Here is a 17,760-nt window from a genome sequence, read left to right as displayed (position 1 = left end):
CTCGTAATTTATGGCGATTCTTAAACATTGATCTTAGGATCGAGTGTGTATATAAACACAAATGCTAATAAAACTAATGCACCTGACCTCTCAATAATAATAATAATAATAATTATACCATAGCAGAAAATTTAACCACATGAAAATATCATAGCAAATAAAACCCACAAGCCAGCCAGCCATTAGCAGTTTCGCAATCAATACAAACAAATATTATCTCAAGAGTGCGACGGAGACGGACAGACAGTACAGCTAGAATAAGAATGCTACACATTCATTACTTGCTATCTGCAAATTCTAAAATGGCAAACCGACCCCAACTTCCTAGTGGGAAAGGGAAGACGCCCTAGAGCAGTGCCTCAATCGATTTCTATGTTTTCGGATAAACTAATTCCTTCATCAATTCATACACACAACAACTAAGTCGAGATGAAATATACCTCAAATGTAATAATAGAAAGTCAGAGTTGAAAAATACTTTACTTGGTTGTGGTCGTGATAGCGTCAAAGTTATATATATATACTTCATGCTTCACGTGGTGAGGAATGTCCAGAGCTTCTTCCCAATAGATACTTCGCCAGGGTGATTCACCTCATCGTCATCTCCGTCCCCATCATTGTCGCCACTGTCTCCATGGCTCTCCGTCTTGAGTTCTTCGTTACTGTAGTTTCGAGCTTCCTCAGCTGCCCCTCCTCCGTTCACCTCCTCATCCATGTTTCCTATCCCACCATGCTCCCCACCATTCTTAAACTGTATCGGAAAATGGACATCAACAAAGATGATAGATATGATATACACATGGGAAACTGAAACCCAGTATTGTGTCGTGTATTTATGGTTACGTTATACTCACAGGACTGTCCGCAGAGAACTCACTGGCAACCCCAGTGCATTGAACAGCGGCATCATCACCTTCTCCGTCGCAAGATCTTCTAGGAATCGAAGCCGCTGCTCCAGTTTCATTCATTTCTTCCCTCAATGCTTCAGCTTTCTCCGACAGATTAACTTCCATGCTCACCTGCTCAGTTTCCTTACCCTTTCCCTTACCCCTACCCTTCCTTTTTTGGGGTAGGGGCCCGTTAACGACCGACCTGAGAAGATAAGATGATGATGATGATGATAAGTATCTAAAAACCGAAAACAAATTAGTCGAGCTATTCCTCCAAAAAACCTAAAACATAGCAGTGTACATCGAAAACGAAACTGGTAATTCGGATATTTGAATTCGATTGTTTCGGAAATTTCTTAAAAAAAAATTCCGACCAAATTCAATTTCAAATTTATATTTTACAATTTCAATTTCTCGATTCGAAATTAATTTGAATTCGGTATTTATTGAATTAATCGAATTCAATATAAACATAATAAATTTGAATTATGATGATTTAAATTTATTAATTTATTTTAAAAATATTATACTAATATAATTAAATATAAATAAAATAATATAATATAATATAAAATATTTGGTGAATTGGTGTCATATAAAGTTATTTTTTTGAAAAATAAAAAATATATATATGTATATATAATATTAAATAAAATACAATTTTGAATTCGAAATAGGTAAATCCGAATTAAAAAATGGTAAAACCAAATTCGAACTAATTTCTAAAATATCGAATTCGGCATATCCGAATATTGTCCGAATTACCAAATTACCGAATAGAAATTTTCGAATTTAATTCGAATTAGGTCGGTTAATCGAAAATCGGTAATTAATTAATCATGATGCTGTAAAGTGGAGTATAACTTACTTCTTGGGTTGCTGTCTGAGATTGTAACGTTTCGGAGGAAGACTTTGTTCAGCTCCTGCTCCTGCTGCTGCAACTCTCTGTCGCCTCTTTGGGCGATCACCATCCTTAATGCTATCCGAATGACCTTCAGTTTGGGTCTCGCTCACAGTTGCTTGGGATTCGCGAACCCGGCCTCGCTTTCTTGCCCCTTTTGGCGATCTAACAAGTTCAGATTCTGCTTGACTTTCATCATAAGTGTAAACAGAATCTTCGGCATTTCCGTTGGTCTCAGAACCAGCTGCCGCAGCTGTTTCAGATTGTGTTCTACCAGATTTACGCCTACCTCCTCTGCCAGGTCCACGGCGGATTGCCTTTCTACCGGAATTCTGAGAATTTTCAGGGATGTTAACTGGATCATGATCGACGGACAGAGCTTGAGTAGTTTCAACGCCCCTAATGGCGCTATCGGATTCTATTATCTGGACATCAAAAGAATCATTTACGACTTGTAATGAAGGTTGCGGCTCCATTTCGTCAGCTGGTATTGTTTCCGAACCAACAACTTGCTCGTCCACTGCTGATGTCCCCGCGACATCCTGAGCATAGTCGAGTTCAAGTTTCTTCCCAGGTGAGAATTTAAATATCTTTGTCGTGCATTTCCGAAGCCAAGATAGGGTTCCGACAGCAGAAGGAGATCCAGAATTAACAGGAACAGGGGATGATCCAGTGGCGACCCTCTCCGCTGTCACTTCAACCGTCTCTTTCAAATAACTTTCGGCAACCCTTGATAGGGGAGGAGCCTCCAGAGCTTTGAGTTCGTTTAAAGGATGGAGATCGGAGAGCACAAAATCACGAATAGCTTCCCCACAAGTAGTGCAGTTTTTCTGTTCCTCGACAAATGATATGAAGCGTTCTCGTTCCTTGATGAATTGTTCCCTTTGATTCTTCAACTTCTGAATCAAGCCGGCAAGCTCCTCGATATCTTTTCGCATCTCATGCTGTTGCGCCTCCACATGCTTCTTATTCTCGGAAAGTTCTAGATTGTCTTTCTCGATCCGATGTTTTTCCAACTTCATATCTTCCATTTCTCTCCTGACGGTTTCCCTCAGCTTATTAATGTTATTGAGTTCCAAGTCTCGCTCATTTTCAAATGACTTTTCCCTCTCATGCAAGCGATTCTCCATATCTTCTTGCTTCCTCTGAAGTTCCGTCTCGAGTTCTTCTTTATGCAATTCGAAATCATTGATCAGCTTGCACTTTTCGCTTTCGGTCTTTTCAGCCAATATTGACTTTTCATGCTCCATGGTAGCAGCAAAAGAATCTTTTGCCAATCTAAGAGCTTCCAATTCCCTCTGAACATATTTCTGCGTTTCGAGCTTCTCATTCTGTAGTCTTTCCTGTTCGGATTGCTGTAGTTTTTCAAACTGCTCTTTCTGCATCTGAACTACCTCTTGTTCTTTCTTTATCTCAGCTCTTTTATCATCAAGTTCCTCCCATTCTTTCTCGAATTTCTCCTTTTCCAGCCTCAAATCCTCTGCTTCCTTGGTAAGTTGCTCGTTTTGGAATCTGTAATTCTCTATTTCCTGTTTCAACTCTGATTGTAGTCGTGAAAGCTCGCTTCTTTCTTCTTCGGTTACTTTCAGCTTTTCCCTCTCTTCGGTTACCTTCAGCTGCAGTTGCTCGGTCTCTGCCTTGAGATTCTCAACCTCACCTTTGACTTTGAGCAAATCTTCCTTTTCTGCAAGTATTTGTTCTCTCTCTTTTTCAAAGTCCTTCTCCTCAGTTTTAAGTGACTTCTCCCTTTCTTTTAAAGATTTCAATTTTGAATCGACATCCATTTCCTTCTCCCTCACTTTCCCCTGTTTCTTTTCAATGGCCTGTTCTCGCTTCTTCACTTTTTCTTCCATGTGTGCAATTTCAGTTTCTTTCTTCTCCAAGTCAACCACCTTGTTTTTCAACTGCTCATCATGCAATTTTCTCTTCTCCTCCATCTCCAATTCAAACTCCTTCTCCTTCTCGGCCAGCACACGCTTGTGTTCATCCAACAGCTTCTGAATCTCCAACTGCATGTATCATAAAAAGTCGATAAGTAATGCAGAGATACACAAAGAAAGCAAAGATATAGTAACAAATGAAGTTTTTCCAAGCAAAGTAATCTAGCAATGATTAAGTGCAGACAAAAAAATAATAAAAAGGACCAAGAAGTATAATTCTCGATATATTAACCATGTCTACAAAGCTAATCATCAAGTGTATAGAGGCTCACTTTTTCCCTAGCATTTAACTTCTCTGCCAGCTCCGACAATTCTTTTTCTTTCTCCTCCAATTTCCTCCTAACCTCATCAGCTTCCTGCATCGACAAATCAATTGAAAGTAAAGGTAAGACATGCAACAAGAAGTATCAAAATATCCATGGTGAAAATCCAATCTAAGATATAAACTTGCCTTCTCCCTACGAGATGCATTTGCTAGTCTAGAGCTTATATCATCTTCTTTGTTCTTCAGTGTTGAATTAGCAGCTTCAATTTTTTTCCTTAATTCTTCAAGTTCATTCTGCTTTTCTTTCAAGCTTTTATCACTCATATTAGCCATTTCCTCTCTTTGGTTCAGCAACCTTCTACTGTCAGCCAGCCTCTGCTCAGCTTCTTGTAATTTATCTTCCCACTCCCGCAAATCTTCCCTTTGTTTAGCTATAGAAGCATCACGTGTCTCACGCCTGAGAAAATGTAACTTCCATTTCAGGATATACACGAGCCGCACACATATATCATCGTCTATGTAAACCTAAAAAAGTTAGGGATGCTGTGAAAGTAACATGATGAAAATAATATTAAGAGCCTGAAGCATACTCTGAAGTGAACAATGACCGTTCTCTTCGAAGTGCATTTTCTTGAGTCTCCAACTCACGCAACTTCCTCTCAATTTCTGACTTTTTCCTGCTTGCCTCAGCAAGTTTGGCATCAGCCGCATGGAATTTGGCTTCAACCTCCAATGACTTCTCCTCAATACTAGCAACTAATGCATTAGCCTCAGCCAGTTTTGAATCGGCATTAAACTTAATTTCAGCATATTCTGATCGCATCTCACGCACTGCCTTCTCAAGCTGCGACAAACAAGACATGCAAAGTCAGATCCTATCATGTAGCATAAATATACCGACTTTAAGAAATTATACATCTGGAGAACATGTAAAATTATATGGTGTTCCTTTTAAACACCACACTTAATAATGTAATGCCATAGAGAGTTATTGCGGCATTTCTTTTCTAATATATGCAGCATGTACAATGTCAAAAAATGAGAGGCCATACAACCTTAGGAGCTGTAGGTCTTCACATACAAGTACAAAATGCAACGCACTAGAACTTCGCTATGGATACCCCCTCCGACAGGGATACCTAATAATGGTTAATCACATCGAAATCTGGGCCCTCATTCTGAAAATTTATGTTAAAGCTAAAAAAATATGCAAAGAAAAAAACTTACATCAACCACACACTGCTTTTCAACACCCAGTGCTTTCTTTAAACTATCTTCTCGCTTCTCCACCTCAGACAGTGCACTTAAATGAGCCGCTTGCTCTCTTTTTAGGCTCTCAGTAGCTTCTGCTAAAGATTGTGCTAATTCTTCGGACTTTGAAGTCCACTCTTTCTTTTCAATCAAAAGAAGGCCCATGTTGTATTGATACTCAAAGAGCTGAAAGAAATCAACTCGTCAGTAAATTCATTATGGCAGGATATTATCATGACCATAATAAGTTTTGAACAAAAAAGGGCAATAGAATTATATCAAACATCTGTCAAATGAAGTGAGCATCTATTCATCTTAGGCATTACCATCATATTATGTTATATCTGCATCAACACTAAAAAATATAGATGAATTTTCAAAGCTAAACAAGCATACCCAATATTTTTGTGACAAGTTTCCTAAGAACATACTAAATAGGGTCCAAGGCAAAATTTTATAATCACCAAAACCATGTGATTCATATGAACTGAAGATTGGTTCACTCAATATCATAGGGGAAACAAATCCTTCATGATAAAGTAATGTAGCACGTGGTTTGCAATTTGGAGAACTATATCTAAATATGGAAACCCCAAATAGTATACAATTAGGCCTTTGGTAAAGAACCCGCAATTTTTCTTTTATACTTTTTGCAGATCTAGAAATTATACATATTCCACGATGATTTCAAAATCCCAATTGCAGTAGTAGTAATCCAAACACAACATTAAGGATTCATCCGATTTTTCATTTGAAACCCTCTCCTACCGAATGGACAAAGAAAGTTCAAAGGTAGTTGAGTAAGAACAAGGCAAAGTATAATGCAGGTGATTTCATCACTTTTCCTGATTATTGAAGCTACATTTCCTAAACAAGGCAATTCCATATTCTCCAATATCCTCTTTTATCCACACTCTGAAACACTAAGGCCAAAAATCGAATCACGGGATTGGTCTATTGATAGATCTAGTTGCTAGTGGGCCTGCCAATTTCACCATAAATCGCCTTGGTGGTCGAATTATACTCCAATATAGTAATAAAATCACCAAAAAAAAAAGTACATGATCTCACCAAACTTTGCTACTTTATTAAAGCGCATTCATGAATTTTGAAGTGGGTAAGATACAAACTACACGACCATCTTACTAATTACGCAAACGCCAGTAAAACACCGTAAATTTTTCTTAAATCTGAACTGATCTGAAACATACTAAGATACTATACTACGCTTTGAACAAATCAGTCAAAATTGTTAGACAAGCAACCAATATCGAAAAAAAATAAGGAATTAGGTACAGTAATAACCAGATGAAAGCGGATTATTTATCGTACAAAACAAGCTCACTAACCTCATTCTCGAGCCTCGAAACCCTCTCAGTCAAAGACTCTGCCTCCATATTCCCATCGCCTTCAACAAAACCAACCGCTTTCCCTCGGGCCGACGCTTCTCCATTGCTCGGAGTTACTGAATTAGGATTTGCGCCAGAACCAAGTCCCGAAAGAGTTAACTTCTTCGAGCTCGGCTCCGTCCTCGGCGTCAGCGGCCAAAACTTCTTCTGCGGCGTAAACATCTTACAGCCGCTTCGCAGATCGGAGCACCAGCTCAATCGAAACGACCAAAGAAGATAAAGGATGAAACGAATTCAGCGAATGGAGGAGTTAATTTCGACTAAGGAGGTACCAAATCGAAACCCTAATTTTCAGGGAACCCTGATTGCGGACGCCAACAGAGTTCCCAAACTCCGGTGAATAGAACGACTCGAAATCCGGCAAACGTCACGAGATCAGCTCTCTCTCTCCCCCAAATCGTCTCTCTCTCTCTCTGGCTTAGCTTTTCCGCAGAGTCGCCTTTCGTGGTGTGCGCGGATCACTCACGTTCTCCTGTTTCTTTTCCAATCTTATGTCCCGACAGCAGTTCGGCTAACTTGAAATGACCTTTCTGCCCACAGACGCCATTCGTTTATATCCGTTGGATGAGGCTATTTTTGGTATTTTGTTCGGCCGCCTTTCTGGGACGAACGTGGGAGCCTTGGCAGCGAAGACTAATCTTGGGACGAAATTACCCTTCTTTGGATGGTGAAGACCAGGATTTGAAAAGGCGGAGATTTGGGGGGTGTTTGTGTAATTTCAGGGGTTGGAATGGAAATTATACGCTGAATCGTAATGCCACGCTGTATGTGGCGTGTGTAGGTCTGTTTGTTGAAGCTCCCGGGACTAAAACCAAACAGATCTACACCGTTAAAGAAGTAGGCTCCTTCCTGTAGACGGTGGAGATTCTTCCTGGTGTGAGCACTTTTGGAGCTCCCAATAATTATTGTTGTTGTATAACGACTGAGAGGCATCGGGAATGGAGTAGCTGGCCACCAGGACATAAATTTGAAGATAAGGGAAACTGATAAATTCTTTTGAATTTTTTTATTCATTAGTGATGTATAATTAACTAATTAATAGTAAAATCCAACGTCGAAAAAGCTACTTGTATTCGTTGTCTTTCAACTGAGGCCAGGTAAAAAGATGCTTTTCTTACTTTGGGGTTTTTTATTCAATAAATACAAAATTGCATTCGTCCGTTTAATGTAATTTTTTTTTTAAAAAAAAAAAAAGAATAAATAGTATCACTACATAGATGACATTGAAATTTTCTAAAAAGTATATGTATATAAAAGAGCCCATGTAGTATTTTATTTCTAAATAATTGAAAATTGGTAATCAAAAGTGAAATTGGTAATCCTTGCAACTTTGATTAATTCAAATTTGTCAGCAGAATTAAGTGAAGCACTTTTCCTGCTTGTTGATCATAATAAAGTTAAACACATTCACAAAGAAAATCTTTAAATTTAATGACTAAATTGCATAAAATCTAATTGCATGCATTTAAATTCAATATCATGGGCCGCTGGGATTAAACACAAAATTTATGAAACAAAAAAATTTTGACGCAAGTACGAAAAATTTAACATAATTTCGTAAAATCACCCGTAAATTTTGTATAATTTAACCAATTTAAATAGTACAAAAGCTTCCAAAATATATACGCAATCCAATCAGAGCCCAAAACAATAACTACGCACATACAATTTTATGAATTGTTGTAGAAGTCAAATTATTACATGAAATCGATGAATCTTTCAAAATCTACAACACAAGAAATGCATACAAAAAAAGTAGTCACTCACTCACCAGTGACACAGATATGGAAGAACAACCAAAAACTGTCAAAAATTGCCAGGAGAGGCGGAACATTCGCCTCTTCACAGAGTCTCGGGAGGGCGGGCGAGAGGCCAGAAAGTTAAATCAACTCATGCTGAGGCCAAAAAAAAAAGATTATTCGGACTAAAGGGACACAATAAGAAGAATGTCGAACATCAGATTTTGTGTGCTGTCTGTAACATCATCCCCGAGCGCCGCTCATCTTTATATCATCAAGTGCTCTCTATTATATTCTCGGACTATAACAGGTACGCTAGTCGGTGGGATCTAAAGAACGTCACAGAATATCAACGCAACAAATGGAAGTAGAACAATCGAACAGTTCATGTATCAAATGTTTAATAAGATCTGTAAAACTTACCATGCCATAGTCGGTAACAATCATTGATATATAGTCTGAAGGTGTTGCGTCATAGCTGTTAGATGGAAAGAGCGCAGTGATAAGATTGTAGAACGTTAACGAGATGGAAATTACGAAATTAAAATCATGCTTACAACAAATTTAAAAGCTGCAGATTTTCGATGTTGGCCCAATCATTTAAATAGCCGATCTCCTTCCGACCCGAAACCTTTGAAATGACGTCGGGATCACCTACAATGATACGCAGTAGCAATAATGCAGCAATCTGTTAGGGTAATAAACTTCCTTCACTAAATAAAATCCATACCGAGTTCATTGGAGCAAATTGAATCGAGCTGAACCCTTTCATGAAACTTATAAGCCTCACAGCATATCAAAACTGGCACGCGGAACTGATGAGCTACCATGGCAACACACGCAGTGCCGACTCTTGAGTATACCATTCCGTTAGACAGCACCGACGAAGCACCCAAGAGTACCTTAGTGACTTCATGCATGATATAAGAAACGGCGTTTATATGAGTGTATGTGCATTTAATACCCTTCCCCAAAAGCCTGCGAAGTAATTTCTGGCCTTCAAGCTTCGGACGCGAATCCACTACAACCACTTGGAACTGTTTACCGAGCTCATGGGCATGCAACAATATCATGTCGACAGCAGAGGACGATCCATATGTGAGAAGAACATCACCATTCACAATCTTGGTTACGGCATGCTTCACAATCACCTTATCAGCTAGAATAATTCTCTCGTTTATAAAACGATCAATATCAGATATGAGATTGGTTTTAGCCTCTGACTCAGACAGATTCTCAGGCAATTGGGCAATTCGGGTTTTGAGAAACCTAATTGCATTCCCCATGCTGATTGAAAGGGGCCTGCATTCAATCAGAAAAGAGACGTAACCATTTAGCTTTGTTGTCAAGTCCCTTCTTATTAAGGTCTTCTCTGATGGCGTTGAGTAATCCTTTATCGACTCTTGGAAAGCTTGAAGCATGGCAATGCACCGGGCATTGCCACCAGAAATATCGCCAGCTAGATATCTCAGTCCAACCTGACATATGTAATGTAAAAGAAAGTTTGCTTTAACACTTTTCCATCAGTTGGAAATAATATTAAGAAAGAAGCATGTGCCTTTTTTGCAATTATTTTCAAAATTTCTACTAAACTTTTACGATTCTCTATAAAAACACACTATTTCCTTTCACAAATCACCACATTGAAACCCTATTTAAACAAAAAACCAAACCAAAAAACAAGAAAACCAATCAAACACATCCACGTGTACAGTTTTTTTCTTTTGGCAGAATTCTGTAGCCTATATAGTTTTTCTATGTACTCTTCTTGTCTGAAATTGTAGCCGCATCAAAATCTAATATTGTTACTATATCAGGAGTTCAGGACACCAAATGAGGGTGTAGTTATGTTTGTTTAATGCCAAAACACAAATTCAAAAAAATGTGAAGACAAGATGCTATGGTTGTGTTTAGATATATGATGATATAAGGGTATAGGCCTAGAGAAGAAATAAATAAATAAATAAACCAAAGAATTATGCAAAATATATGCCAAAATAATCCATCAATGTTCTAGCTCCCAAGACAATTAATTGAAGTGAGCATATTAAATATTTTTAGTCAACTTCCCTATTGCCAATTTCATTTAAGAAATTTCAAGAACCAAAAGAGGAAAATAGATCAAAAAAAATGTCGGAGAACTTAAACTTACCTTGTACACAGCAGGGTGAACAGGATGTGGTTGGAAGAACTTTGATTCCAAATCAGGAAGTCGAGTTCCATGTTCATACTGAGGTAGGTGCCTAAAGAGTTCAACTCGATTCCTAGCTTCAGTTTGTTTTACTACAGATCGCTTCTTTGCCTTCTCAACTCTGTTTGCATCATCAAATTGCATCCGTGGATGAGGAACGTCTTTCTTCCTATCTTTATCTTGTTGGCGATCACTACCTTTCTTTTCAGAGGCTGCGATTGATGAGCTGTCTTTCTTTTGCGAAATGGCCTTTGACTTACCTGTGTTAGGCTGTGCTCGATTGGCAGTAGCAGCAGATGTCTTATTTCCTTCACCTATAAAGCCACGAGTCTCAGTATGATCGCATAAAGATGACGTGTTAAACTATTTACTGACAGAACATTATTCCATCGCAAGCATAAGATCAAAACAAGAAAACAACAAAAATGTTCTATAGAAACGCCAAATGAAGCAATTAATGAAACAGGTGCTACGTCGGATTTGTTTCAATAAAATTCATCAGGAAAGATCTAAGAACCTCAAAGCATGTACACGTGACACCAGAGATAGTTACACTTTTGTCGTCTGAAGATAGATCAAAATGCAGCTTTATCATTGTTATCATGCGTATAAATATTCCAACTATAGAAAGCCATTTTGATATGACAAGTAGAGTGTGTTAACTCCCATCATTTATTAACAAGCACTCAAAACTAAACTACTATCTTATTTCGAAGATTGGTCAAGAATGGCAATAGTTTCTGGAGATTACAACTAGAAGAACTTTCACAAGCACTCGCTAATTGCCCGGATGAGTTAAAATTTCCGATTATGACAGCTGTCAGGAGGATCATCCCAAGGAGCTTTTAACTCTTTGAATCAAGAACTAACTTGGTTCATCCCTCTAAGATTAACACAACATAAGAAACCTTTGGCAAAACGAACATATTCACTAATCAACATATTACCCAATTCTCTTCATCAACAATCTCAACACAAATCAGCAGATAAAGTTCCCAACAAAGTTCAAATAAGATGAAGATCAGAAAACAAACAAACATCCCAAAAAAATTAACAAAAGTGAAAACGTAGCACCTTTAGCAGCAGCTTTTGCAGCTCTCTGTGCCTCCTGAATTGCCCGTCTCTCTGCTTTCGTTGTCTTCTCTTTTAATGGCTTTTCATCCACTGCCCTTTGCTCCTCCTGCATCTCCTCCCTTTGCCTTCCATCTATTCCACAATTTCGTCAATACCAAACCTAAAATGTGGCCCAACAAACTACAATCGCATAGAAAGAACAATCAGGGAGAACAGCCTACCAGGGGGCAAATTACCAATACTATTCTTCTTAACCAACGCCGAATCAAGCGCACCAGCCGGCAGCGAAGTAGCAAACTTTCCAGAAACAGCTCCACGGCCCCAATTAGGGGACAACTGCTCCTCTGCGACCTCCGTTGTAGCAACAGAGGTCGACTGGAATTCAGATGGATTATAACTGCCGATAGGGACAGAAGAATCCGCAGCTCGAACAACGCGGAGAGGGGAAAGAGGCGGAGCCTGGGTAAACGGACGGGAGAGATCCGTAGAGAGGTGGCGCGGCGGAGGGATCATGACGGGGGACAGCGAGTTGCCGGAGGGGGAAACGTCCGACACAGGAGGCGACGAGGACGTCGGCGCCGGCGGTCCCGATTGAGAGCGATCCGGTGGGGTAAAGAATCCGACTTGGCGGACCTTTGGGTCGCTGACGGTGCGGGGAACGCGGCGAGGGTCCATAACCGGAGGGGAGGAGGATTGAGGGATTGGGGTTTTGTAGGGTTTCGCCGGCCCCTTTATTCTCGGGCTGCCTTTTGGGGGGCGATGGGGGATGAGGAGGAGAATCTACGGTTGAGACCACAGATGGTGGGCATCGTACGGTGTCAGGAGGAGGACAGGAGCACCGCGTGTCTGCTCACTGCTGCTGCATAAGCGATAGTGGGCCGAATGGGACATGAGTGAATTTTTTGCGGGTAAGGGATTCCGGGACCTTTTCATTTCTTGTCCTTTTCCTACTAATTTTCAGCAGATATAACCCCCTCTGTGTCAGCACACATATTCGTCTTCTTTACACTTTCATTACAGATGCATTGTACAGGAATAAGGTTGCATTCAACTTTCTGAAATATTGCGCCCTCCAACTCCCAGAACCTGCAGTAGACATCCGAATTGAGAAGGGGGAAAGGTATCAGAGAAGATGAGGAAGAAAGTATGAAATTCAAAATATAAACCAAACCTCAAATCAAACAACATGTGAAGGGGGATTGCGTAAATGAATTAAAAGAATAAATGGACAAACATTTATCAACAAAACCAAGCACAGAAAATTCCCTTCCATATAACATCTCACCTTTTAACATCTCATGCTTTCTTGTTTCAAGTAGAAGTTCAACTTTAAGGCATGCTTTACAATGGATTAATTGAACTACATATTTTCCCTTCAAGAAAACATGAGATGGAAATAGAGGGAAGTGGTGGGAGTAGCCTCCACAATAACTTCGCCTATGTTCCCTGATATCCACCTTCATGACATCTAAACCAGACAGTTGATACTAGCGCTTTGAAACCAAAATTTTCGTCCAACGCCTCTAAATATATGATCATGGGGCTCACTAGGAAATCGATTTCTACAAAGAAAAGAGCCAACAAATCCATGTGAAGAACTCCTTTCAAAAGGTCATATGCACAATTGCTAATTATCAGAAACACTGTTCTGAAGATAAAGATATCAAAGTAGATTCCTCAACTTGAAAAGGATTTGAAATCAAAATTTTCATCCAATGCCTCTAAATATACGATTCAAGATACGCGTGGGGCTCACTAGGAAATCGATTTCTGCAAAGAAAAGAGCCAACAAATCCATGTGAAGAACTCCTTGTCAACGTTATATGCACAATTGCTAATTATCAGAAACATCGATCTGAAGACAAAGATAACAAAGTAGATTCTTCAACTTCAAAAGATCTCAAGCAGAGAGTGTTTGCACATATACATCATTTCAAGCTGTAAGATCAAGGAAATAAGTGAACAACAGAACCCTTAAGTAGCATCTGAAACAGAGCACGGCATTGGCTTTGATGACTGCAGAGAACAACTGAGAATCTTCATTAAGAGAAAAGAATGCAATATAGCCAGAATCTAACTTAAAAAAACATTTCATTTGCAGCTATAAAGCAATCAGGTTGTATGTAATACTAGTTGAGTGACATTCTAAAAGTGATCATCAGTAAACCAAAAGTAAAAGTCCTCAATCCAAGCTAAAGCACCAAAAGATGCAAATTACATTCAATAAGTATGGAAGTGCCAAAGAGAAAATCACTATCAATTTCATCTTGTGATCTTTGTTAAGATATATATTTTTTAAAAAACAATATTATCGATATATTATTATTACGTCCAAAATATACTGAGAATGAATAAGTAATGAACTATATAAAAGATGACAATGAAAGATGTATGCGAGAGTAGGCGCATTATGCGAAGGTTGAATAGCTCAAACAAAAAGAACAAATTAGTTTGCTTTGGACTTTAGTAATTTATTTAAGAGCTATCTGTCTATATTTTAACTCATGAATCATCATTCTTGTTTTTAATTCATATAACAAAAATTATTTGCAATTTTTTGTCATCATTGTCATTTCAGTTTTAAAGTCTAATGGTCTTATTTCAAACAACTCTTTTTTCATTTGTAAAATCTTTTGGTCCATAACTCCATTAGTGGCTACGATTGTCGTTGATAGTAGCCAGTCATCCTCTACCACTGTATTTGCCTTTTTCCTTGTCAACTTCAACTATTTATCAATTCCACCATCCAATGTTCCTACTCAAACACTATGTGATAGTTTAAGTAGGAACATTGAGTGTAATCGATCAACAGAAGTTGATGAAAGGAAAAGACAAATGCAATGCTAACGAGGATGACAACGGACTACTCTCGATGACAACCATAATTGCCGATAAAGTCATCGACCAAAAGATTTTACAAATGAGAAAATAATTGTTCGAAATAAGAACACCACTAAACTTCGAATCTGAAGCCGAAATGATAACGATGACAAAACAATGAAAACAACTTTTATTATATGAATCAGAAACAAGAATGATGATTCATACGTTAAGGCATAGACAAACAAAACTTTTAAATAAATTACTAAAATCTAGAGCAAACTAATTTCTTCTTTTCATTTCAACTATTCAACCTTCGCAATAAGGCAAAAATATGCAAGTCGGCTAAATAAGGCAAAAATCCTACCAATCTCTTAAATAAAACAACAACTATAAATATAATATATCTATATATATATTCTAAATATATTTTGATCTAGCAGTCATTATCAATCTAAGGATATTACTTAGGATCTTGACGGATAATTTTAGCATGCCTATATTTGGAATCAGCAAACTAGAGTAAAATAATCGCCTCAATTGGCAACATGAAAAACTAATAGTTTTTCAGCATCTAAATAACTAACAATCACCATTTTCGTCTCATATGCATACTTGAATAGTATATAGCAGGTAAAAAATCACGCACAACCTCAACTCCCAACCTGAATCCATTGCCTCTACCCTTCAATAGGCCAAATACAGAATTGATAAATTACGTAGAAAATCCAAAGTTCAAACCAAATTACTGGAATATATTTTTAGAAAAACTTGCAGAGAATATGAAGAACCATCCCAATCTATGGCCGCCACTGAGAAATTCCCTTCTCCAAATTAAAGCAACATAGAAATTTTTTGAAAAAACAAAAAAAATAAACGAGAAATAGACGATGAAGGAGATATTAGACAGTATTGCTCCTCCCTCCAAGGCTGCATCTCAGAGACGATCACGTATGCCTCCCCCATCCTCTGTGACTCCATACAGCTCCCGTTTCCACATGCAACGCAACTATGGAAGAAAATAATCCTGGAGGGAATATCTTCAATGGTTTGGGCCTTATATATAAACGCCCAAACCCTAGATATAATAAAATTATTGGGTTTTCCTATATTTTTTATTAGGCTTTATTTTCTTCCAAAAAATTTACGACATATATTCGATTATGATTTTAATAAATTTGTTTAGATTTTCAAATTTTGGAAACTTTAATGGATTTAAAAATTTTATAAAATCTATACCGTTTTTAATTGATTTTTCTTATTGATTTACATAGATTTTGATAGATTTAATTAGATTATTTATTAATTTACTTGAATTTCATTAAAATTTATAAATTCGTCGACTAAATATTTTTTAGTAATTTATCTAATTTCAAATATATGGAGTACCTCGTATACATATAAAAAAATATCATATATTTAACAAAAATATTAAATATACATTAGATCTCAAAAAATATACTACTTCTATTATTATTATTATTCTCATTTTTATTTTTATTTTTATTTTTATTTTAATAATAATAATAATTTTACATCTATATTTTTATTTTTATTTTTGTTTTTATTTTTAAACCCATCCACAGCACAGAAACCCATCCAGGGTTTCTTCCCATTCTCTCTCCTGTGCCACGTCAGTTTCTCTCTCCGCCACGTCACGAAGAACTCCAACTATATTTTACATTCACATCAAAGAACCCTTTAAAATCTTTACTTTTTCCACCTCATTAAATATTTTATCTATTTATAAAATAAATTTATATTTTTTCATTATATTTTATTCTTATAATATTTAATTAAATATTTTACAAAAATATGCATTAAAAAGTTACATAAAATATAAAAATATTATATTAAAAATTATAGTTATTAACAATATTATTTTAATAAAAAAATAAATATTAAATAAAACTCATATAATAAAATTTAAATCTAATATTTTAATAAAACAAATTATTATAAATATAAATAAAAAAGTATATATTATAAATATTATTTTTAATATTTATTGAATAAAAAAGTGGACCATGGCCCACAAAAATTGGAAGAAACGGTATACTCGCAATGTACCGTTCCTTATGTTAATTGGTGTTTTAATTTTTTTTTTATTTAATAAATGATGACGTGGGAGGCGCTTCTCAACAAGCGTCTCCCGTTGTGGATGCCCTAAGGTAATAGATTGTTGAATAAACCAAAAGTTTAGAAATTTTTAAAATATGAATTAAATATATTTAAATTTTAAAAAAAATTTTAAAAATCTGAATTTTATATTTTACTTTTTAAAATCTGGATTGAATACACCTAAGATTTTAAGAGTCAATAAAATATAATAAACTCTACATTGAGTGTGTGTATTTAATTAGAATTTTAATGAATTTGTTTGGACTTTAAAAAATTTGTGGACTTTATTGGATTTAAAAATTATATATAATTTATATAGAGTTTAATTGATTTTGTTTATTAATTTATATAAATTTTAAAAGATTTAATTGAATTATTTATTTATTTACCTGGATTTCATTAGAGTTTATAAATTTGTGAATTAAATATTTTTTTATTAATTTATATAATTTCAAATATATGGACTACACTTATATATATATGTATATATAAACTTCAAATATTTAACAAACATATTAAAAATACATTAGTTCTAAAAAAATATATTTATTATTATTCTCATTTTTTATTTTAACAATAATACTAATAATAATTTTAAATTTATAATAATCTATCTAATTGTTGTTATTATTATTATTATTATTATTATTATTATTATTATTATTTATATAATTTTTTATTAAAAAATATATTTTTAAGTAAAATAAAATTACAATTTTTGGATTGAAATTAAAAAATAAAAGTATTAAAAAGGAATAAATATAAACTAACAATGTAAACTAGACTCGATGATTTTTAACCGAAACCTACGGAACTGAAACCAAAATAAGAAAATACAAATTAAAGTCGCGGAAAGTTTAATTTCGATTTGACATTTCAAAAAATCAAAATTAATAATTTTAATTCGAACAATTTGAGCAAGTCTATTTTATTATTTTAAATATATATAATTTTTAGTATTATTTCAATTATATAAAATTTTAAAATATTTTATAATTTTTATATTTACATCTATACTTTTTTTTTATTTTACCGATATTATTATAATAAAATATTAAGTATATATAAAATAATAAATAATTATTAATAATATAAAAAAACAATATGTATTTTTTTAAGATTTTGATAATCCATTGAAATCTCAACTTATAATCAAAGA

At 35.8% G+C, this 17,760-nt stretch overlaps 2 protein-coding genes across 3 annotated transcripts; both read right to left on the bottom strand.

The window, feature by feature from the left end:
• Positions 1-125: 125 nt before the first annotated feature.
• LOC127257841 (nuclear matrix constituent protein 1) lies at positions 126-7,165 on the bottom strand. The gene is made up of 8 exons (XM_051284332.1): positions 6,597-7,165; positions 5,224-5,433; positions 4,587-4,840; positions 4,179-4,453; positions 4,004-4,083; positions 1,759-3,800; positions 855-1,092; positions 126-751 (listed from the first exon to the last, which is right to left on the bottom strand). The coding sequence occupies exons 1-8, from the start codon at positions 6,816-6,818 to the stop codon at positions 533-535; spliced, it is 3,540 nt and encodes a 1,179-aa protein (XP_051140289.1). The 5' UTR covers positions 6,819-7,165; the 3' UTR covers positions 126-532.
• A 1,423-nt stretch (positions 7,166-8,588) lies between these two features.
• Positions 8,589-12,691, bottom strand: LOC127258231 (probable translation initiation factor eIF-2B subunit delta). Of its 2 annotated transcripts, none has more exons than XM_051285007.1 (7): positions 11,897-12,691; positions 11,661-11,792; positions 10,548-10,900; positions 9,126-9,873; positions 8,953-9,049; positions 8,819-8,873; positions 8,589-8,724 (listed from the first exon to the last, which is right to left on the bottom strand). In XM_051285007.1, exons 1-7 carry the CDS (start codon positions 12,333-12,335, stop codon positions 8,662-8,664), a joined length of 1,887 nt encoding a protein of 628 aa, XP_051140964.1. In that variant the 5' UTR covers positions 12,336-12,691; the 3' UTR covers positions 8,589-8,661. The 2 variants fall into 2 exon arrangements, with proteins under 2 accessions (XP_051140964.1, XP_051140963.1); XM_051285006.1 differs by having other exon boundaries at positions 11,882-12,682.
• Between the last annotated feature and the right edge of the window lie 5,069 nt (positions 12,692-17,760).

The sequence above is a fragment of the Andrographis paniculata genome, unplaced genomic scaffold (assembly GCF_009805555.1).
Source record: "Andrographis paniculata isolate CXL003 unplaced genomic scaffold, ASM980555v1 Contig59END, whole genome shotgun sequence".
Classification (NCBI taxonomy): domain Eukaryota; kingdom Viridiplantae; phylum Streptophyta; class Magnoliopsida; order Lamiales; family Acanthaceae; genus Andrographis; species Andrographis paniculata.
Note: the sequence above shows the minus strand (reverse complement) of the source record. Positions and strands in the feature narration are given on the sequence as shown.

Bases quoted from the DNA above. Each gene is read 5' to 3' on its own strand.
- LOC127257841 (XM_051284332.1), bottom strand. From the start codon at position 6,818: ATGTTTACGCCGCAGAAGAAGTTTTGGCCGCTGACGCCGAGGACGGAG. The intron at 5,434-6,596 runs GTTAGTGAGCTT...GATTTCTTTCAG, and splicing joins TTTCGAGGCTCGAGAATGAG to CTCTTTGAGTATCAATACAA. The intron at 4,841-5,223 runs GTAAGTTTTTTT...TGTTTGTCGCAG, and splicing joins AAAAGCAGTGTGTGGTTGAT to CTTGAGAAGGCAGTGCGTGA.
- LOC127258231 (XM_051285006.1), bottom strand. From the start codon at position 12,335: ATGGACCCTCGCCGCGTTCCCCGCACCGTCAGCGACCCAAAGGTCCGC. The intron at 11,793-11,881 runs GTAGGCTGTTCT...ATTGTGGAATAG, and splicing joins TATTGGTAATTTGCCCCCTG to ATGGAAGGCAAAGGGAGGAG. The intron at 10,901-11,660 runs GTGCTACGTTTT...GTGGCTTTATAG, and splicing joins TGCAAAAGCTGCTGCTAAAG to GTGAAGGAAATAAGACATCT.